The sequence below is a fragment of the Cygnus olor genome, chromosome 24 (genome assembly GCF_009769625.2).
Source record: "Cygnus olor isolate bCygOlo1 chromosome 24, bCygOlo1.pri.v2, whole genome shotgun sequence".
In the NCBI taxonomy this organism is placed as follows: Eukaryota; Metazoa; Chordata; class Aves; order Anseriformes; family Anatidae; genus Cygnus; species Cygnus olor.
Genome location: NC_049192.1, coordinates 4,940,407 through 4,961,269, shown reverse-complemented (window position 1 = coordinate 4,961,269; position 20,863 = coordinate 4,940,407). Strand labels below are relative to the sequence as shown.

The window sequence follows — 20,863 nt, the reverse complement described above, 5'->3', positions numbered from 1 at the left end:
CGGGCTGGTGGGTGCTGTTGTAGGGTCCGAGCCCGCTGCTCTCAGCTCTGTGCCCCCAGCATCGTTGGGATGACTCCTAGACCCCAATGGGGCAGCAGCTGAGACCAATGGGGCTGCCTTGGTGCTGCTCTGGCCAGCATCATCCTTTGTGTGGCTGTCGATGGATGGGGGAGATGCTGGTGGGAGTCCCCAGTGTTCCCCAGGGGCTGCTGGCCCCCAGACCCGGGTCCATCGGTGACCCCGGGGTGCTCCCTGTCTGCAGCATCCCAACCTCCTGGGTTGGCGTCCCAAACCCTGGGGACGGTGAGATGTCCCCCCTTTGACCGCGTCCTGTCTCTGCCTTCCCCCAGGACCAAACTCCTGGAGAGCGAATCCATGAACGAGTCCTTGCGGCGCAGCCTCTCGCGCGTCTCTGCCCGGCCCCCCTACTCCGTGGGCTCATCCCCGGTGCCCGGCTTGGCTGCCCCCGCGGAGACGGAGGCGTCCGACGTCCTGCGCCGGGCCAAGCAGGACCTGGAGCGCCTGAAAAAGAAGGAGAGGAGGCAGCGGAGGAAAAGGTGAGGGCAGCTGCCGTGTGATGCTGGCGAGGCTGTCATCCCTCCTGGGGCTCCCCTATCCTTCCCAAAGCCACCCAGATAAAACCTGGGCACCTGGGTTCCCCCCCCGGCACTGCCACGTCCTCGGTCTCCTTTTCACCCACCGTGGACACCTAGGGGCTGATTTTCCCAAAGGGAGGCGGGGGGGGGCCCGTGGGACCCGTCCCGGTGTTGCCCCTTGCTGGGACCCAGCAGCCCCCCCTTGCTCTCCCCCAGCCCTGAGAAGGAGGCGTTCAAGAAGCGGCCAAAGCTGCAGGATAACGGGGAGGAGACGGACGAGAACGAGGGAGAAGAGGTGAGGGGGGCTTCGTGCTCATGCCGAGGGGGGGTTGGTTATGGAGGGCTGTCATAGCCCCCTATGGGAGGGGGACTGAGCCCAGCCTGGCCTTGCAAGGAGGCTGGGGGGGTTGGGGACTTTGTATGGAGGTGGGTGAAGGAGATTTGGGGGATGCAGTGCTGCAGGGATGGATGGGGTACGGAGCTGCTCCTCGCCATGGGGTGGGGGGGTCCAGAAATGATGCTGCAGCCCCCTGGGAAGAGGCTGAGCCCCACTGCAGGAGCTGCAGCTGGTTTCTGCGGGGTGAGCTCAGGTTTGGAGGAGGGGGGAGAGCGCAGAGAGAAGGGCAAGGCCACGCTGCAAGTTGAGGTCAGGCGCTCGTCTCTTAGGAGGAGGAGGAGGAACAGGACGAGAGCGGCTGTGAGGAAGAGGATGGGCGCGAGGATGAAGATGAGGACTCGGGCAGTGAAGAGAGCCTGGTGGACTCTGACTCGGATGCGGAGGAGAAGGGTAAAGCGCAGAGCTACGCGTGCAGCCCAGAGCAGGGGGTAGCATGTGCTGGTGTCTGCTGGCACTGAGCTCCGGTTCTGGGAAGGGGGAGTCCACGGGGGCCCCCGGCCACCTCCTCTCTTGCTTGGAGAAGCCCCAGGGGTGCTGCAGGGGGTCTCCGAGGCTCATAGGGGTGCTGCCACTCCCCAGCCCTGGTCCATCAGCTCCTCCTGCTCCTTCCTTGCTCTGTGGCTCCACGGGGCTGTGGGGGTGATGCCGTCCCTGTCCCTCCTGGCCTGACTGCTCCCCCCGGCCTCCAGCCGTGAATTTCCAGGCCGACCTGGCGGATCTGACTTGCGAGATCGAGATCAAGCAGAAGCTGATCGATGAGCTGGAGAACAGCCAGCGGCGCCTGCAGACCCTCAAGCACCAGTACGAGGAGAAGCTGATCCTGCTGCAGAACAAGATCCGGGACACGCAGCTGGAGCGGGACCGGGTCCTGCAGAACCTCAGTGAGAGCCGCCTCCCCCAGGGGCCCTGTCCTTTGCGTTGGGTCCCCGTCCCCCCCCTTTCTGCCCACCTGGCTCGGGGTCAGTGCATCCATGCAGCTACTGGCTCCGGCACAGTTTCGCTGCCCCTGGGACCCTGAGGCCGTGCGTGTCTTGCCGTGGGAGCTGGAGAGCTCCTGGCCCCACTGATGCTGGAGAGGACGGGAAAGCAAAGCCCCTTCTAATCGCATACACCCCTTCCTGGGTGAGCTGAGGTGCTGCAGGGCACGTGGAGACCCCAAAGACCCCGCAGTGTGGCTGATGCTAGGCTCAGCAGGCTGGCACCAGCCAAGCAGGCTGAAGGTCCAGACTCACAGCTCCTCCCAGCCCAGCGCTTGTGGTGCAACCCACAGCCCTCATCCTGTGCTCAGTCCCCGATCCATCACCCCCTCGGGTACCCCACACAGACCCCAGCCCCTGCGGGTTGAGGGAAGGCTCCGGCAAGGCAGGCAGGGTGCAGCGAACCCTTGCAAACCCTCTCCACGCTCCCCCAGGCACCATGGAGTGCTACACGGAGGAGAAAGCCAACAAGATCAAGGCCGACTATGAGAAGCGGCTGAAGGAGATGAACCGGGACCTGCAGAAGCTGCAGGCGGCCCAGAAGGAGCACGCTCGCCTGCTCAAGAACCAGTCCCGCTACGAGCGCGAGCTGAGGAAGCTGCAGGCGGAGGTGGCCGAGATGAAGAAGGCGAAGGTACCTAGGCACAGCGGGGCAGGGAGGGCGCCCCTCGGGACCAGCCTCGGGGAGGCTTCCATGGGACCAACCTGAATCCCTGCCCTGCTCGAGGCAGAAGGGATGGTTTTGGTCCCGGGGGGCGTCACCCTGGCTGCTGGGAGTGCCGGGTGCCCACGCCATGCCGGCGTTTTTCCCTCCCCAGGTTGCGCTGATGAAGCAGATGCGGGAGGAGCAGCAGCGGAGGCGGCTGGCGGAGACTAAGAGGAACCGGGAGATTGCACAGCTCAAGAAGGAGCAGCGGCGCCAGGAGGTGAGGAGCCAGCCCTTCTGCCTGTCCTGGTGCCGGGGGGGGGTGTTTGTGCTGCTCTGGCACCCCAAGATGCTCGTAAATACCAGCTGGTGACGCTCGGGGGTCCCTGCTGTCCCCATGGCCTCTTTAGGGGCTGCTAGCCCCCAGCAGGGCTCACCTGGAGGAATAACTCCCGGGGGCTTCTCGCATCCCCTGGTGCGGTGGTTGGAAATGCTGTGAGCTCCCCACCACGCTCCGGGGGGGATTGTGCCACCAAAACCAGCCCTGAGGCTGGAAACCTGCTCACTGATAGAATCAGGAGTGACCCTGTTCGTGCCAAAGCAACTGCTCGAGGTGATGGGGGGGGTTGTGGCCATTGCTGCGGGGTCCGGGCGGCTTTCCTTTCCCCATCAGGAGCTAAGTCTGTCTTTCTCGTGCAGTTCCAGATCCGGGCTCTGGAGTCTCAGAAGCGGCAGCAGGAAATCGTGCTGCGGAGGAAAACCCAGGAGGTGAGGGGGCGCATCTCTGTGGGGGTCCAGGCCAAGCTGTGGCTCAGCGACACTGCATCACTCAGACGGTGCTGGCCGGGAGTGGGACCCCCAAAGGGTGGGAGGGGGTTTATAGCTGCGGGTAGCCTGGTGGGATAAGGTTGCAGATGGCGGAGGGACTGAAGTGCCCATCTCCTGGGGCAGCTGAGCTGAGAAAAAGGGCTGTGAGGGCAAAGGGATAAAGCTGCCTGCTGTCTGCAGGGCTGTGCAAATGGCTTCGGGGCTCCAGAGCTCTGCTCTTGGCCCTTTGGGGGAGCTGAGAGAGTCGGCGATGGGCTTGGGTTGGGGATGCCCGTCTGACACCCTCGTCCCCTCTTCTGGGCAGGTCTCGGCGCTGCGCCGCCTCGCCAAGCCCATGTCAGACCGGGTGGCGGGCAGGACGAGCCAGAAGCCGCCCATGCTGGACTCGGGCGCAGAGGTCTCGGCCAGCACCACCTCCTCCGAGCCCGAGTCCGGCGCTCGCTCCGTCTCCAGCATCGTGCGCCAGTGGAATCGGAAAATCAACAACTTTCTGGGAGACCCCTCGCCCTCCGCCAACGGGGCTCGGCCACCCAGGTCAGGGCAGGGGCTGTGTGGACGGGTGGCGAGGCGTCCCGGGGCTCCTGTGTCTGGTTTTAGGCTGGTGGCAGAGGCTGGAGGGTTTTTATTGTGTGTTTGGCTGGAGGCAAACCTCCAACGCGAGGCACGAGCTGTGTTAGTGAGAGCAGGGATGGGTGGTGGCGGAGCTGGGCGATCCAGAAGCGATGCAGCCAGAGCCTGGGCATCATTTTGGGGGAAGCACAGCTTTCCAGACGCGGTGCAGCCACGTGCCTCTGGTCCCCTCGTGCTGCAGGAAGAAGTTCCCCAAGAAGGGGACGAGCCAGACCTTCAGCAAGGCCGCCCGCCTCAAGTGGCAGTCCCTGGAGCGGCGCATCTTCGACATCGTGATGCAGAGGATGACCATCGTCAACCTGGAGGCCGACATGGAGCGGCTCATCAAGGTGAGAGTGGTGGGTTTAGGGACGGGGGGGGTGGCCGTGCCAGCAGTGCCAAACTCCCTCTTTTTTTTCCCCCAGAAACGCGAGGAGCTGGCGCTGCTGCAGGAGGCGCTGCTGGGCAAGAGGGCGAAGCTGCAGGCGGAGAGCCCCAAGGAGCAGAAGGGGCTGCAGGAGCTGAACGAGGAGATCGAGGTGCTGGGGGCCAACATCGACTACATCAACGACAGCATTTCCGACTGCCAGGCTACCATCATGCAGATCGAGGAGACCAAGGTGGGCACGGAGAGAGTGGGAGCGTCCCCGGGAGGCGAGGGGGGAAGACCAGGCTGGGGAAGGAACCTGGGCATCCCAGAGCATCCTGCCCCAGGACATGGGAAAGCCGCAGCCTTCCCATGGGGCTGCCGGTTTCTGGTCTCCGTGGGAGCCTGCAAGCATTTGTGGGATGCTGGAAAATGCCTGGGAAGCCCAGCTTTTTTTTTTTCCCCCCAGAGAAACCCCACGGGTTCCGGTGTCTGGTTTTGGCACCAGACACAACGGAGAGATGCATGGCTCCTCGCCCCCTCTAGCGGCTGTAGCCTGGGCTGAGGCTCTGCGCTGTCCCCAGCCTGTCCCTGGCTGTGCCACACGGTCCCTGACTGTGGCATGAGCCAGGACCGGGTGGTGCTGGTGCAGGACCCGTGCCACCCGCAGTGCCTGCGCTGCCTGACCCTGCCCTGCTGTGATGCTCCCTGGTCCCATCCCGTTCCCTCTCCTCCCCTTCCAGGAGGAGCTGGACTCCACGGACACCTCGGTGGTGATCAGCTCCTGCTCCCTGGCCGAAGCCCGGCTCCTGCTGGACAACTTCCTGAAGGCATCCATCGACAAGGTGCGGGCGCCGGGCCGCCTCCTTGGGGTCTCGTCCCCACCTGGGGGCTCCTCCCAGGCAGCGTGATGCTGAGGTCGGTGTGGCTGTCTGTCCTCCAGGGGCTGCAGGTGGCACAGAAGGAGGCCCAGATCCGGCTGCTGGAGGGACGCCTGAGGCAGACGGATGTGACCGGCTCCTCGCAGAACCACCTCATCCTGGACGCCCTGCGGGAGAAGGCCGAGTCGCACCCTGAGCTGCAGGCGCTGATCCACAACGTCCAGCAAGGTGGGCCTGAGCCCAGCGTCCCCCTTTAGGGTCAGGGTCCGGGTCCTCCCCATGGGGTGAGGCCGGGCCTCCGGTGCCAGGGAGCACCCGGAGGTGCCACCACTGGCATCAACGCGCCCCTGGGTGCCGTTCTTGTGGGACATGATGGGATGTGGCCCCCCTCACACCACTCATGTGCCTTCTCCCTTGCGCGCAGAGAACGGCTACACCAGCACGGACGAGGAGGTCTCCGAATTCAGCCTGGCCTCAGATGGGAGGTGAGCACCCAGCCCTGTGGGGTGGGGTGGGATGTCCGGGGCCTCTCACGGGTAGGTTTTGATGAAGAAGTCCCCACCTGAGCTTTCCCGTGGCCCCTGGGGAGCACAGACATCTCATAGACTCCAAGTGGGAGTGAAGACGGGGTCGTTCTTTGGAGAGAGGGAGCTGGGGAGTGGGGGAGACCTCAGGGGTTTTGGGGGGCTGCAGCAGCCTCTCTGAAAGGGGTTCGGCCCTGAAGATCCATCTCTGCCACCTTCTCCTCGCAGCTTCTCCCAGTCTTTCACCATGAAGGGCTCAGCAAGCCAGGATGACTTCAAGTTCAAGGTGAGTTGGCCTTTCTGCCACTGGCTGTGGGAGGAAGGATGGAGGGAGATGTTTATAGGGCCGTGGGGCTTGGCTTTGGGGTCTGCTCCGCAGCCTGGCCCTCGGGGAGCCAGCCTTGGGGTACGGCTGGGCTATGGACGGGGTCAGCTCTCGGCAAGGAGCCGCCCGGCTCTCCTGGTTCTGCGGTCCCCCGGGGTGCTGGGGGAAACATCAAGCACAGCTGATGGCTTCCAAGTTGGGTGGGCACCAGGAGGATTTCCTGTGCTAGATCCTTTGTAGGATAAAGTGGAGGGAAGTCCACTGCCCTGTGCAGGCTGTCAGATCTGTATGGAAAACTGGGAAGTCATCCTCCTGCGGTCGGGGGCGCGAGCTGCTGGCCCTGCAGCTCCCCTGAGCCCCGTGTCCTGTGCTAGGGAGAGCCCAAGCTCTCTGGGCAGATGAAGGCGGTGTCAGCTGAATGCCTGGGACCCACGCTGGACATCTCCACCAAGAACATCACCAAGTCCTTGGCGTCCCTCATGGAGATCAAGGAGGACGGGATCAGCTTCTCCATCCGAGACCCGTATTACAAGGAGAAGGTGTCGCGCACCGTCAGCCTGCCCACGCGAGGAAGCACTTTGTGAGCAGGGGGTGCTGGCTCTCGGGGCGGCGGGGGGCTCACGGAGGTCGGGGCCGGTGGGGGGGAAGCTGTGCTCTGTGGCAGAGCAACGAGGGCGAGCCGAAGCGTGCATCCATCTGGGCTTGCCCGCAGCAAGCAGCGGTGGGTCTCTCCAGAAGGACCCCCTCATGCTGCCCTGGCTTCCCATCCTTCATGGAGGCTTCTTGGGTTGCCAGAAGTGTCCGTGCCCACCGGATGACTCTGATGGGGTGGTGGGGACATCAGGGCAGCCCCCTTCCCCTTTTGCTCTGCTGGGGGAGGACGAGGGGCTCAGCACGGAGCAGCTCCCCCCCATGGGGAGGAGAGCAGGCACCTACCGTGCCGTTCTGCTTTCCCTAGCCCCAGACAATCTCGCATCTCGGACACGTCGCCGCTCACACGGAGGAAATCCTACGACCGTGGGCAACCCGCCAGGTGAGCTCGGGAGCCAGGGACTGGGGCAGGGGGATGCTGGGTGGCCCGGACAAGCCAGGAGAGAAGCTCACCGGGTCCTGTGGTGCCGGTATGAGGAAGAGGAGCTTGGCAGGTGCCGGATGAGTAGTCCCCAAATCACGCATCCCTCTAATCCTTCCTGCCTCAGGCCTCCAGACGTCGGCTTCACGCCCCCCTCGTCCCCCCCCCACCCGCCCACGCAACGACCGCAACGTCTTCTCTCGGCTCACGAGCAACCAGAACCAGGGGTCGGCCTTGGACAAGTGAGTGCGGGTGTTACGGGGGGCCTGCGCGGCACGGACCCGTGCCATGACACCGGAGGCACCTACCGGGTCCCACGGTGGGGCGTGGGAGCGCAGCACCTGGGTGGGCTCCAGCCAGCCTCCTGCCACCATTTTGTCCTCTGCTGCTCCTCTGCAGGAGGGAGGAGGTGCTGTGCCAGGGCCCTGAGGGATTTTTGCCGCCTCCAGGCTGGCTGCTTGCAGGAGCTCCCAGGCTGAACCTGGAGGCGCAGCGGTGCCAGGCACTAACTGGTGGCCGAGGCGGTGGAGCAGGATGGGGGGAGGCGGGCTGGGGGCTCGCAGGAAGCCCGCAGGCTGGCACGGACCCACCAGTGCTGCCCACGTCTCGGAGTGCTGCCGGCAGCGCCGTGTCCTGACGGAGATCTGTCCGACCCTCACTGCCCTCCTGCTCCTCTGCCCTCTCTGTGTGTGCTTCTCTTTCTCCTTCTCTCCCCTCCTCCTCCTCTATGTCCTGCGCTGGCTTGGATGCAATAACAATCCTCCACCTCTGACTCCTCTGCTGCCTCTTCTAGTCTGGGTTTTCTCTCCCGTAATCCTGCTAATTTTCTGCCCCTAGGTCTGATGACAGCGATTCCTCTGTCTCGGAGGTGCTGAGGTATAGACAACTTTCTATTTATTACCCCTCCCTCCTCTCCTCCTTCTCTCTCTCTCTCTCTCTCTCCTGAGATCGCTCTCCCCTGTCCCTGCATGTTCCGCCTGCACCTCGCTGCTCTGCCCCATCTCCCAGCCCGTGCGTGCTGTCCCCGTGCTGTCCCCTCTCAGCACGGCACTGTCCCCCGGGTTGGGACCTCCGATCCCGTCCTGCTCCGGTCTCACCTCCGGACGCCGCCCGCGTAGCAGTGGCAGCATGCTCTGTGCCACCCGCGGCGGGCTGTCAGCATGATGCCCCCATGTCCCGTCCCGTCCCCCGGCTCTCCAGCAGGACTGCGTGGTGCTGGGGAAGGGGGCGAGCCGTCCTGCACGCTGCCGGCATGGTTTTTCTTGCAAGCGGCTTCCCGGGAAACATCTCCCCGTGCCTGGCCGTGCATCTCCAGCACCGGGCTCTGGGGCAGAGCTCTTCGCCCTGGAACCCAGCCCGGCTGGGGGCGAGGGTGCTCCTGGGCCTGTCCCGGTGCCACCTCCTGCCTGCTGGGGGGTTTCCCAGCACCAGGACCACCTTTCCCTCACCCTTTAGGAGTAGCAGCTCTCCAGCACCCTGCCCTGAGCACCCATAGGCGCTGGAGAGGTGACACCAGACACTTTGTCACCTTGGGTGCTTTGCAGCGAGGCAGCGAAGCCCCCTGATAGCCTCTCGCCCTGGGGAGTTGGGGTTTCCACCCACTTTGTCACCTCGAGGCCAGCACAGACACTAGGGGTCAGGGGAGAGCTGTTTAATTAGAGTGTGGTTGCACCTGCTAATTGAGAAAGGAAGATCATGCCTGTGTGATTTCCAAACCCCGATTAACGAGCCTGCAGCCATCCTGACTAATGCAAGCCTTCTGTGGCCCTGGGCCTGCCCTTCCCCAGCCTCGTGCCTCAGTTTCCCTGCCCGTAAGAAGAGATCAGCGCAGCTCGGGGCCATGTTTCGGGATGGCAGAGGGGAGGAGCTGTTGGTAGCTGTGCAGGATAGGGCTGTAGCTGTGTAGGGTTGTTGGACCTCAGCGCCCCGAGCACCCCTGGTGTGCTGTGTCCCCAGGGGGATGAGCCAGGCCATGCGTGCCCACGGGCATCCAGTGGAGCGGGGTTTGGCAGGGACAGGTCCCCTTGGACTCGGAGCCTGTGGTGGATGCATGCAGGGCTCCCACAGCCACTGCCACGGGGATGCTGGGCACAAAGGCCAACGCTGCTCTCTGCCACCCTTGAGGTTTTAAAAGGAGCAAAGCCCTGGCAGCCTGTAAGGAAGCGGGGTGCTGGATATTAGCATCCTGAAACATTTATTTATGGCAGAGCTTCAGGCTGGACAGGGTGCAGTTTGTCCCCTGTCTGCCCTGAGGGACGATGAGCTGGGTCTCCTGGTTCCTCAGCTCGCTGCTGGCTGGGCTCGAGAGGCTCAGCAGCAGAGCAGAGGCTGCTGGCCACCCACTCTCCCAGCCCGGGGCACCGGGACGGGGGCATCAGGCAGTGGGGAGATTTCCAGGGTTTCCATAAAGGCATTTCCTCGGACGTGCTGAGTTCAGACAGGGGGCCCATCGCCCTGCCAGGCAGTGGAAGATGCTTGGGGTGAGGCAGCTCATGCTGCCCCGTGCCCCTGGGACATGTGGTGCCCTTTTGCACGCACACGCGCCCCACCACGCTTCTCCTTTCTTTCCCATGCAAGGGGCGTCATCAACCCGGTGGGAGGCACCAAGAACGCCCGGACGGCCCCGCTGCAATGCGTCTCCGTGGCAGAAGGACACACCAAGCCCGTGCTCTGCCTGGATGCCACCGATGAGCTGCTTTTCACGGGCTCCAAAGGTGCGTGAGGGGGCGAGGAGGATGCTGGCTTGCGAGCAGGTCGGCATGGGGGAATGGGTGATGTGGTGGGCGCTGCGGGGATGCTTCCTTCTGGGCCACTCTCCTGCCCTCAGCATTGAGCTTGTGCTGCCCAGGTTGGCTCCTTTGCCCTGGGGGGGTCCCTGGGGGCTGTGCTCAGCATGGGGAGTGGTCCATGCCCCTTGGGAGACCCCCATCTGATGCCCACCCCATCGGCACATTCGTCCTCCCACAGACCGGAGCTGCAAGATGTGGAACCTGGTGACGGGACAGGAAATCGCCTCTCTCAAGGGACACCCGAACAACGTGGTGTCCATCAAGTACTGCAGCCACACGGGGCTGGTGTTCACCGTGTCCACCTCGTACATCAAGGTGTGGGACATCCGGGACTCGGCCCGCTGCATCCGCACCCTCACGTACGTAGCAGGCGGGGGGGGGATCCCAGGGGGGTCCCAAGGTAACGGGGGCATCTCTGGCTTGGCAGAAGCTGGTCCCAGGACTCCCTGGGGTCCTGCAGGCTGGGGTGCAAGGACAGAGGGGACCCTCTTGGAGGTGGGGCTGGTCGCATGGTGGCCAGACAGTCGATGATACCTGTAGGGCCTTTCCCAATGTGGGACCATCTGTGGCATCCCAAACCTGTCAGCCCCGTTGGGTTCCGCGGTGGGGCCCTGATATCTGCCTCTGGTCCCTGACTGTGCTTCATCCTCCACCCCTAGATCTTCTGGCCAGGTGATCTCTGGGGACGCGTGCGCCGGGACCACCACCCGCACTGTCACCAGCGTGCAGGGGGAGCACCAGATCAACCAGATCGCGCTCAACCCCACCGGCACCACGCTCTACGCCGCCACCGGTAACTCCGTCCGCATCTGGGAGCTGAGCAGGTGAGAGCAGGACGGCTCGCTGATGCCGAGGGGATGCTGTCTGCTCAGAGGCACCCAAAAGGACCCCCCAGGGAAAGGGAAAGCCTCGTTAGCAGTGGAAGTTGCCTGGAATAAGGGCTTTCGGGACCCGAGGGGTGATGAGCAGCAATGGGGCTACTCAGGGTGTGAGCACAGGAGAAGGGGGGAGATGTGGGGGATGAGCAGCAGCCCCCCAGGCTGTGCCATTGCCCCCTTCCCAGGTGGACACCAGCTTGCTGAGCCCTTGCTGCATGCCCCAAGGCTCCCCTGGCATCACTAGGAATTGGGGTGCCCTGCTCACAACCCCCCTCCCCAAAGGGACCTTCCCCTGCTGGGGGTCTGTGCCTGGGAGAGGCTTTTGGGGGAGCTTTTTGGGAGATCTGACCCCAGCCCCTGGTCTCTGTAGGCTGCAGCCCGTTGGGAAGCTGAGCGGCCACATCGGGCCTGTGATGTGTCTCACGGTAAACCAGACGGCGAGCAACCACGACCTGGTGGTGACGGGCTCCAAGGATCACTACGTCAAGGTAGGCCCTGGCTGCAGGCTGAGCCGCTGGCACCTCGGGGGGCCCGGGTCTTGGCAACCTCCTGCTGCCTCCATGCCCAGATTTCTGTTTTCACCTCTGCGTGTGGCTTTCTGTGCATCTCCACGCCTCAAATCTTGCCTTTTGTCCGTGGTAGGGATGCAGCTTTGGGTGTGGGGGTTTGTCTGGCTCATCCCTCAGGCTCCGTGCCTGGTGCTGGTGCGTTACGGCTGACCCGGATCAGCAGCTTGCCCCGTTCTGCTGACTTCTCCTTCCTGGTGCAGATGCTTTGTGCCTGCTGATTTGCAGCTCCAGCACAGCAAAAGCTCACCCCTCCGTTTTATTTTTGGCTGGCTGTTAGCAGGTTGAGGTGGAGCTGGCACCAGGGGGATGGGGAGGGAGGCAGGGTCCTGCTCTTCTGACAGCTGCGAGCTCTTGGCTTGGCTCGTGGAGAGGTGTAAAAGCTCACCATGAGTGAAATCCTAGAATCATTGGGGTTGGAAAAGCCCTCCAAGATCATCTGGTCCAACCACACCCTACCACCGCTGTCACCCACTGAACCATGTCCCCAAGCACCACGTCCAGCCTCTCCTTGAACACCCCCACGGACAGTGACTCCACCACCTCCCTGGGCAACCCGTCCCAGTGCCTGACCGCTCTTTCTGAGAAGAAATGTCTCCTCATTTCCAACCTCAGAGGGCGATGGCCAAGTTCTCCAAGGTAGAGTGACCTCCGTTTATTTCCACACCCATCTGGGATCTCTCCCCCGCTGTTTTTTTCCCCAGGTGTTTGAGATTGCCGAGGGCATGGTGGGCAATATCGGCCCCACTCACAACTTTGAGCCCCCTCACTACGACGGCATCGAGTGCCTGGCCATCCAAGGGGACGTCCTCTTCAGTGGCTCCAGGGACAACGGCATAAAGAAATGGGACCTGGAGCAGCAGGAACTTATCCAGGTCTGGGCGGGAGAGCGTGTGGGGGGTCCTCAGGGTGACGTGGGGCAGAGCAGCAGTGCTGTGGGGGTGCTGGGGGACGGTTCAGGGACCTGGTGCTGGTGTCCTGTGCTGAACGCACCTGGAGGGCACCCCTGTTCCTGGCAGTGCCTGTTCCAGGTGGCTCTGTACCCCCATAAACACGTATGTATGTGGATTGGCACCCAGCACTGCCAATTCCCCTCGGCACACAGGCTTTGCAGCAGCAACTGCTGTGCTGAGTCCCTGGGTGCTGGGTTCCACTCTGAAAACAGGATTGGTGCCCCCTGCCCAGGGGGCAAACTGAGCTCTGGGTCTTGGATCCAGCCCCTTGGCATCCTAACTCCAGCTGATGGAGGTCAGCCCTGGGGTGATGATGATCTGAGCCCCTCAAGCTGGATGCACGAGGCTTTTTTTGGGGCTGCAGATGATGCTGATCGTCATCTCCCCTCTGTCCCCATATGTGCAGCAAATCCCCAACGCGCACAAAGACTGGGTCTGTGCCCTGGCCTTCATCCCCGGCCGCCCCATGGTGCTGAGCGCCTGCCGAGGAGGCGTGATCAAGGTCTGGAACGTGGATAACTTCACCCCGGTCGGGGAGATCAAGGGGCACGACAGCCCCATCAATGCCATCTGTACCAACTCCAAGCACATCTTCACCGCCTCCAGGTGAGCCGCGGGCTTTCTGCGCCCCACAGCCCCCGGGAGGTGGGAGCCCCTTGGGTTGACCTGTCATCCCTGGGCCTGGGGGGGCTGCAGGGAGCAGGGAGGGAGGGAAGGGAGGGTCTCACAGCTTCCCAGTCCCTGCACCCCTCATCTCATCTTGCCCATCTTAGTCTGTCCCCTGCCTGCGTGCCGGCGATGCCCTGGGTTATCCCCCACGCAGGGACCCCTCTTCCCTGGGGCTGGGCACCCCCTGCTGCTCTCGGGGAGCAAATTGGCAGCAAGACTCTGATGTCCTCTTTTCGACCATGTCCCTTTTCTCCCTTCCTTTTTCTGTCTCTCTCTGTCTCTCCTCCTCCCCACCTCCCATCTGTGCCACAGCGACTGCCGGGTAAAGTTATGGAATTACGTGCCTGGGCTCACCCCTTGCCTTCCACGACGCGTCCTTGCCATAAAGGGCCGTGCTACTAGTCTGCCTTGACCCTCCTGCTCTCTCTGACTCTCTCTTGCTCATGCACTCTTCTTCTGTCTTTTCCTTTCTCTCCATCTCTTTCTCCCTCTCTCTTTCTCGCTGTTGCTTGCTTTTGCTCCTCTCTCTCTTTCTCTCTCTCCCTCTCTCTCTCTCTCTCTCTCTCTCTCTCTCTGGTCTGAGCTGCTTCTTAACGGTATGAAACTCTTTTGCGTTTTTCCCCACTTGATAAATCTTTGCTAGGAGTGACTCCGCCCCCTTGGTCCCCATCACACCCCCGCGTTGTTTTGGTTTTTTTGTTTTCTTTTTTCTTTTTTCTCTCGCCCGGTGCCCACATCTGCCGTGGCAGCCACGGCCTGCCCGCACCCTTGCATGGAGACGGGGCCACCCCAAAGCAAGCCCGTGCCCGGGGGTGACCCAGCTCAGCAGCTCCCTGCGACATCACTTCGACCTAGTCAGAGCTCATCCGAGGGGTGCAGGGGTGGTCCCGCTGTCAGGGTCCCCGCTCCCCTTTGTCCCCAGTCCCTGCCCGCGGGGTGAGCTGGAGGCTGAGCCCCACTGGGTCTGCCTGCTCCCCAAACCAGCCCGGGCGTCCTCGCGACGAGGGGAAGGAGCCTGGGGGAGCCCTGGGGGCTGCATGCTGCCAGGGGCTGGGGTGGAGGACGTCTCCTCGCAGTGCCAAGCCCCCTGCCCCTCTCACGCCGCCCCTCTCACCCTTTATTTCTCAGCGACCTGACAGTGAAGCTCTGGAGCGGGAGGAGGTTGCCCGCTGGGTCCAACTAGGGACTGCAAAGGACTGGAAGAAGGGACAGGAGGACGACGGCCGGGTACCTCGCCCTTGCTATCGAGACCCCGTCATCGACAGAAGCTCAACCCAGGGATGGGATTTGTTGTGCCTGGCCTGACGGGGTGGATGAGGCCCCACCTGGTACTTTGAGCACTGATTTTTTCCCGTGAAGAGGCAGCTCCGTGGAGCACCGGCAGCTCCACCTCCCCTCCTGCTGCGGTTTCTCGATGGTTTTCCAGTGACCAGGAAACTTCGTCTCCCTTCTCGCCCACCCTGCTGTACTGCCTGCCAGGACTCCGAGGGGTTGGAGTCCAGGCTGAGTTCCTTGGCTCCTCCTGAAAGGAATCTGGGGACACCAAATTCCCTCATGCCCCTGTGGCTTCCCGCAGCCTCTGCCTGGATGTGCTCCTTCGGTCCCTCTTGGCTCCAGGGCTGGTTCCTGCAGGAGTCTTTCTCCATTCCCCAGTCTCGAGGCTGTTTGGGGTTTGCTGGCCAGGACCAGAGCACGGAGGGGCTGCTTCTTCGGAGACGGTACTTGTGGGATGGCCTCTGTGCTGCGATGGGGTCTGCAGGAGGATTTCCAGGCAGCTCCATCATCCCCGAGCCTCAGCCTGTCCGACCTGGCTCGCCCTGAGCATCTCTGCTGTGCCACAGCCACGGGCGCACGGTGAACCCGGGCACATCTCCATCCATCGCACGACTTCCCAGCCTGCTGCGTTTCCTCGTGGTGACCTCTGAAAATCTGAGCCAAAATCTCAGCAGACCCCCTGCTCCGCTCTGCAGCGGGGTAAGGACGGGCTGCTCAGTCCTGCTGCTGGCAACTCGGGTCTCAGCAGGCATTTCTGGTGCGTCCCTGAAGCATTTTAACCCCTCTCGAGCTCAGGACCCCAAGCAAGACCAGAAGTTCCTGGCTGAAGAAGCCAAGGCTGGGTTATTACCCTGAAGGGCCATCTCATTTTGGCACAGCTGGGAGCTGGAGGCTCTCAACACCCTGCTCTCAGCCCCTTTTCCTGGGAAGGGACCAGCTCGGTTTTGCCCCGCGAGCCCTGGGGTGCTGGCCATGGGGCTTGGTGCCCCATAGAGGCCGGGTGAGGATGGAGTTGACCCTGCTGGGAGCAGGGCAAGGAAGGGGTCGGCTGCTGGGGCTGGCACAAATTCCACGCTCGCTGCACACTTGAAGGATAATCCTGCAGGCGGATAATCTTGCATGGTTTGCTCCGTCCAGGAGTGTGATCCTGAGGATTCAGCCTCTGCAGCTACCCTCCTCCTCCTCCTCCTCCTCCTCCTCCCCTGGTTTAAGGGTCAGCAAGGCTCCAGTCCCACCCTGGAGCTTTGATTTCTCCCTCCCCTGGTCCCTTGGGCCGTCCCCTGCCCCATGCCAGGCTTTGTGGGATGGCCGAGGAGAGCCCAGGAGGGGTGCCCTCTCCCGTGTTCTCACCTCACTTTTGTCGCAGAAGAAGCAGCATTTGGACTCGGACTTACGGATTTCCCTACGTGATCCCACCAGTGCTGAACTGGGATCTCGGAGGCCGGGGGCTCCAGGACCTGCCCCGTAAAGCACAGACCATTTTCCCTCTCCTTTCTGCAACCACAGCGACTCCTGGAGCAGCCCCGGGTCGTTTGCCACCAGCCCTGGTTAAAACCTCTCCAGGTGGAGCGTGGCAATTCCTCCGCATCCCAAAGCACAGGAGCATCTCTACTGACTTGATGGGGATTATTTTTTTGTGTGTGTTTTGGGGGGAAAAAAAGCAACAAAACAATCCTGCTGGCATGCCTCGGTGCAGGGCACGATGCTGTGTCACCCTGACCAGGACAGTGCCTGGGCAAACCAGGAGGCACAAGGGCCCCACGGCCACCCGCATAGCCCACAGAGGTACGGAGCTGGAGGCGGTGATGCCCTCTAAGCCTGTCTCGGAGAGGGTTTCCCTGCTCCTCGATACCTTTTTTTGGGGATGTGTGTGTTTGTGTGGCTGCAGCCGGGTGCACCGTGGGCATCGGTGCCTGCGCCAAGGTCTGCCAGCGCCTGCCCTAAAACCTCGCGCTGCTGGAATCAGTGAAGGGGCGCCCTGTTGGGGCGATTTGGGGTCAGATCTGCCTCGCCTTTCTCTCCAGTTTCCCCCTCCACGTAGGCTGCAAGTGCCTGCTTGGCTTCCCAGGGCTGAGGGGCCGATCCTGGCTGATGCTGAGCACCCATCTGCAGCCTGCAGGGGGAGGGAGCTGGGGAGCACGGCCCAGCAGCGAGGGGCCGGAGAGGGGGGTCTTTGAAGCAGGAGGTGACTGTGATCCCATATTGTGTGTGTGTTTGTGTGTGTGTCGTAGTCCCTGCATGGGTTGGTGCTGCCCACGCAGGGGAGTCATTTTTGGGGTGTTGATCTGGTTTAGCTACCTCACGGTGCAAGCTGGGTGCTGTTGTCATTGGGTTTCGTCTGGGGGATGGGGTGGTGGTGTGGGGTGGGGGGTTTGAAGTTTGAATTTCTCTTCCTTCCGTCCTCGTCGTTATGATTTTGATGCTTGAGTTTGTCCCAAAGACGTGTGGCCTCACCTGCACCTCGCTGCGTTTCTGAGCCCCCTCCCTGGGCAGCTCAGCACCCCAACCCCCCCCCCCCCCCCCCAAGCTCCCACCTCCGCTGCACATTTCCTACTGAGATTTGGCTCCCGCTGCTGGAGGATGCTCACGCCAGGGCTCTGCCTTGACCCCGTTAGTTATGGGGTTGAGCTGCAGCCTTGCAGAGGTCCCTCCTGCCCCTTTGGGGGATGGAGAGCAGCCTCTGCAGAGCTGAGCTCAGCCTGCATCCCTGCCCCTGTGCTCGCAGCTGGTCTCTGGGGGTGCAAAGCTCTCCCTGGGGTGATGGCACGCAGAGCACAACGTGGGCACGGGCTGCTACTCATCCCTGTTTTCCTGAGCCCGCCGTGCTCTGGGAGCAGGCAGGAGCCGCAGGGAAGCGGTGCTTTCAAAGCCTCTGCCCAGGGTGGAGGTGGTCTGTGAGAGAGGCGGAATCCCCTGTGTAATGTTAATTTTATTTTTTCCATCCCCAAAATGTAGTTGAACCTAGATCCTGTCCCAGGCACTGAACGTAAACCGGGGCAGCCCCAGGGCCCCCCAGTTATCCTCTCTTGGGGCTGGGGGGCTGCACAGGGCTCTGCCCCACTCCCTGCACCATGGGGTTTGGGGAGCTCGTGGCTCCCAGCCATCCCCCCAGGTTTGGGGGGCAGGTCCCCCAAACCCTAAAGCACAAGGTCCCACCCTGCCGGCGGTCTGGTGAGGGGAGGCTCTTGGCCTCTGGTCCTTCAGCTCCTTCAGTTGCTGCCTCTGCCCGTGGGCACCACGAGGGTTTGGGGCTGCACTTCCCCAGTTTTACCACCTTGTCCATGTCCCAGAGGACGGCGCCTGCAGGCTCAGGCTGGGGCCGTGGTTTTGGATACACCGAGTGTGTAGGGTAAGGGCAGGAGTGCAGGTGAGGGGCGGAGGAAGCCAGACAGCCCTTTGATCCTTTTGCACTGTGCCGGGCGCTCCCCTGGGGCTTTACGGGGGTCTCTGAGCCTTTCCCCCAGCCCCTCCATCGCGGGGCCAGCTTGGAGCTGCCTTCACGCCACGCACCTCGTTTTGCTTCTCCCTCGGTGCCTTGGTTTGTGCCAAGCGTGCGCTGATCCCTGCCCCCGGGGGGGGTCCTGCCCTCGCTCGGGGAGCTGGGTGCTGCTGCTGGTCCTGGGCTCTGCGCCTCGCTCCTGGATCTCCTCCCTCCAGCACACAGGGGCCGGCTCCAGCTCCGGCCTGGAGCTGAGCTTTGCACAGCAGGGATGGAGATGGCGCAGGCGTCCCGAAGGGCCGTGCCCCCAAACCACTGTGAGCCCACCCGGGGAGCCCAGACCCCATCTCCCTCCCCAGCACCCACAGCTCTTATGGCACAAACCGGGGGGGGGGAATGTTTGGGGCGCTGCATCTCAGCCCGGCCAGCTGCAAGGAGCTGAAGCACCAGGGCTTGGGGCTCCTCCCCAGCGCCTCCCAGCTTTTAGGGTCCCAGCCCTGGTCCTGCAGAGCCACCGTCTGCCCCCAGGGTGTCCTCCCAGTGCCCCCCTTTCCCCGTCCCACACTGGGATGGGGTCCAGGTACGATCCTACGGAGCACACGTCACTCGCCTTGTCGCTGCTGCTTTGCTCCATCCTGCAGGCACCACGCCCCCTCCCCCCCTCCCCCCCTTCTCCCTTTGTGGGGAGCAGGGAAGGGGTCCCCCCAGCCCCCCCCCCCCCCCCCCCCCGTGCTGCTCCAGCTGTAAGCAGGAGGGAGCCCAGCACAGCACTGACACCCCCCTCCCAGGCCTTGTTCCTAGAAAACCCATTGCCCTGCGCCTTCCTCCTGCCCTGGGGGCTCGTCCCCATCTCCCCCCGGGACAGCTCTGCCCTGGGACCTGCGCCAGGAGGGGGACAGCCCTGGCTCCCAGCCCTGCGCCTGCTCCATCGCCCCTTCCCGCTGCACAAGTCACAAGCAGCAGGTGCCTTTTCTTGCTCGGAGCTGTTCTACAGAGGCCAGCTCTCGTGAAGGCTTCTTTTTTTTTTTTTTTTCCTCTCTGCTGGGTTGTGCAGCCCAGCCCTGCGGTCTGGGTTTGTCGGAGGACAAGGCGTGTGTATATATTTTATACCTCGATGTGTTCCTGTAAATAGTGTAAGTTATTTCGGTCTCATGATGTACATGTTTTGTTTTGTTTTGTTTTGTTTTGTTTTGTTTTCAATGGATGTGGTTGTTCCTTGCCTTTTTGTCTTCACGAATAAAGTGTACTGAAACGACCGGGCGAAGCCTCCCAGGGGACGAGCAGAGCTGGGAGCTGCCTGGGCTGATGGATGCAGGACCCGGGGGGTGCAGGGGTGCTGCTGGGGCCCTTCTGGTCCTGCTCAGCTGCGGGAAGGCGACCTGCGTCCTCAGGGGCACCGAGTGCTCAGGGGGACAGCGCGGGTGCCGTGGGGCTCCCTGGGTTCTCCCCCAGGACCTGAAGGTGGAGGAAGCACAGCCCTGGCCGGGCTGGCTCTGCCCCTGGTGAGGAGGAGGAGGAGGGTGGGAGCACCTCGTTGTCCTGCTGCAGGGTCCCCAGGCAGGCAGGACGAGGTGTCACCAAGCGCCATCACACAGGGATGTCCCCGTGGCTATGGGCTGTGCTGTAGGGCTGTGCCTTGGGTGCCTCCAGCCTGTGATGGTCCCCGTGGTCCTGCCCCGTCCCATGCTCTGGGGGACCTGGGGGACAGGGGATGTCCGGGGGACAGGGGATGTCCTGGGGACAAAGCTCTGGAGGGACAAGAGGCTTTGCAGGAGGATCTAGCATGAAATTCGCCAAAGGAAAAGGCCGTCGGGTGCTGCGCCCGGGGCGGGGCGATGCTGGACACAGGCACAGCTCAGCAGGAGGGACCTGGGGGTGCTCAGCACCAGCCAGCAGCGCGCCCTGGCAGGTGTGCACAATGTAAAGGGGATGTTAAGGGGATTGTTATTTACTACAAAGCTGGTAAAAGCTGGAAGGTGTGTCCTGGAAGGAGAGGCTTGGTGTGCAGGGGTCTGGGCTGGAGGCGAGGCGGCTCCGAGCGCCCTCGGTGCTCTCCTCCCCGGGACCGATGCTGGCACCGAGCTGCACGGGGGGGTTCAGACGTGACAATAGGGAAAAATTCTTTACAGTGAGGGTGCTGAGGTGCTGGAGCAGGCTTCCTAGCACGGTGGTTGATGTCCTGTGCCTGGCGGCATTGATAATCTGCTTCAGCTTCTATTAGCCCCGCAGTGCGCAGGGGGACTTGGCGAGCTCTGCGCATCCCTTCCACCTCATCTACCCCAACCCCAAGCCTCTGAGGACACCGGGCAGCCGTGGCAGGACCCCTGTGTCCCAGCCTGGCTGTCGAGGGCCACCTCCCCGAGCCCGGTGTCCCCAGGAGCGGGTGGCTTTGGGGACAGCCGGCAGGTGGCAGCCCCGGCTGCGGGACGGCGGGGAGCGGCGGAGCTGCTGGCGCTGGGGTCAGCGGGGTCCTCCCCTGGCGCCGGGGGCTGAGGGGGCTGGGGAGGGGGCTGCAGGCAAAGGGGGGGTTGGGGAGTGAATTTGGGGGACCCTTCTGGGGGGTCAGGGGTTGCTCTGGGAGGTGGGAAGGAGAAGTGGCTGCAGGGAGGGGATGGCGATGGATTGTGTCCCTGGAGCTGGGATCGTGCCCCCAAAATGGGATCCTGTCCCCAAACTGGGATCATGTCCTCAAACTGGGATTGTGTCCCTAAACTGGGATCCTGTCCCCAAGCTGTGACCGTGTCCCTTGGGGCATGGGGACAAAGGCAAGGCCCGGGGGTGGCACATGGCAGGAGGTGGCCCCAGCAACCTGCTGTGCCCGTGGAGGTGATGGATGGTGGCACCAAGCTGCACCCCGCCCCCCCCCCCCAGCCCGTCGGGCAGACAACCCCCCTCAGAGCAGAGAGAGGGGGCTGTGAGCTGCACCCCGAAATCTGCACGGCAGCACCTCAGCCCCAGCAGCCTCCACTTTCTCTTTCCCAGTGGCACTGGTTAGACTGGTCGGATGGAGCAGCCGGGTGCTGGGAGATGCTGGTGCTGGACTGTGCCTGCACCCACCAACCCTGGAGCAAT

General features: G+C 63.0%; 1 protein-coding gene across 1 annotated transcript in view; it reads left to right on the top strand.

Moving 5' to 3' along the window:
- The window catches only part of KIF21B (kinesin family member 21B), a 31,683-nt gene extending 15,679 nt beyond the window's left edge, over nt 1–16,004 (top strand). The window contains 26 exon segments of the mRNA XM_040535685.1: nt 351–557; nt 813–891; nt 1,263–1,383; nt 1,683–1,874; nt 2,405–2,604; nt 2,789–2,896; nt 3,316–3,384; nt 3,749–3,978; nt 4,256–4,403; nt 4,479–4,673; nt 5,164–5,265; nt 5,364–5,529; nt 5,726–5,786; nt 6,054–6,111; nt 6,525–6,730; nt 7,109–7,183; nt 7,350–7,383; nt 7,385–7,464; nt 8,060–8,098; nt 9,800–9,936; nt 10,190–10,370; nt 10,671–10,835; nt 11,260–11,377; nt 12,160–12,330; nt 12,815–13,014; nt 14,206–16,004. Coding sequence (XP_040391619.1) covers nt 351–557; nt 813–891; nt 1,263–1,383; nt 1,683–1,874; nt 2,405–2,604; nt 2,789–2,896; nt 3,316–3,384; nt 3,749–3,978; nt 4,256–4,403; nt 4,479–4,673; nt 5,164–5,265; nt 5,364–5,529; nt 5,726–5,786; nt 6,054–6,111; nt 6,525–6,730; nt 7,109–7,183; nt 7,350–7,383; nt 7,385–7,464; nt 8,060–8,098; nt 9,800–9,936; nt 10,190–10,370; nt 10,671–10,835; nt 11,260–11,377; nt 12,160–12,330; nt 12,815–13,014; nt 14,206–14,260 — 3,397 coding nt within the window. The 3' untranslated portion in view covers nt 14,261–16,004.
- The last annotated feature ends 4,859 nt before the right edge of the window (nt 16,005–20,863 follow it).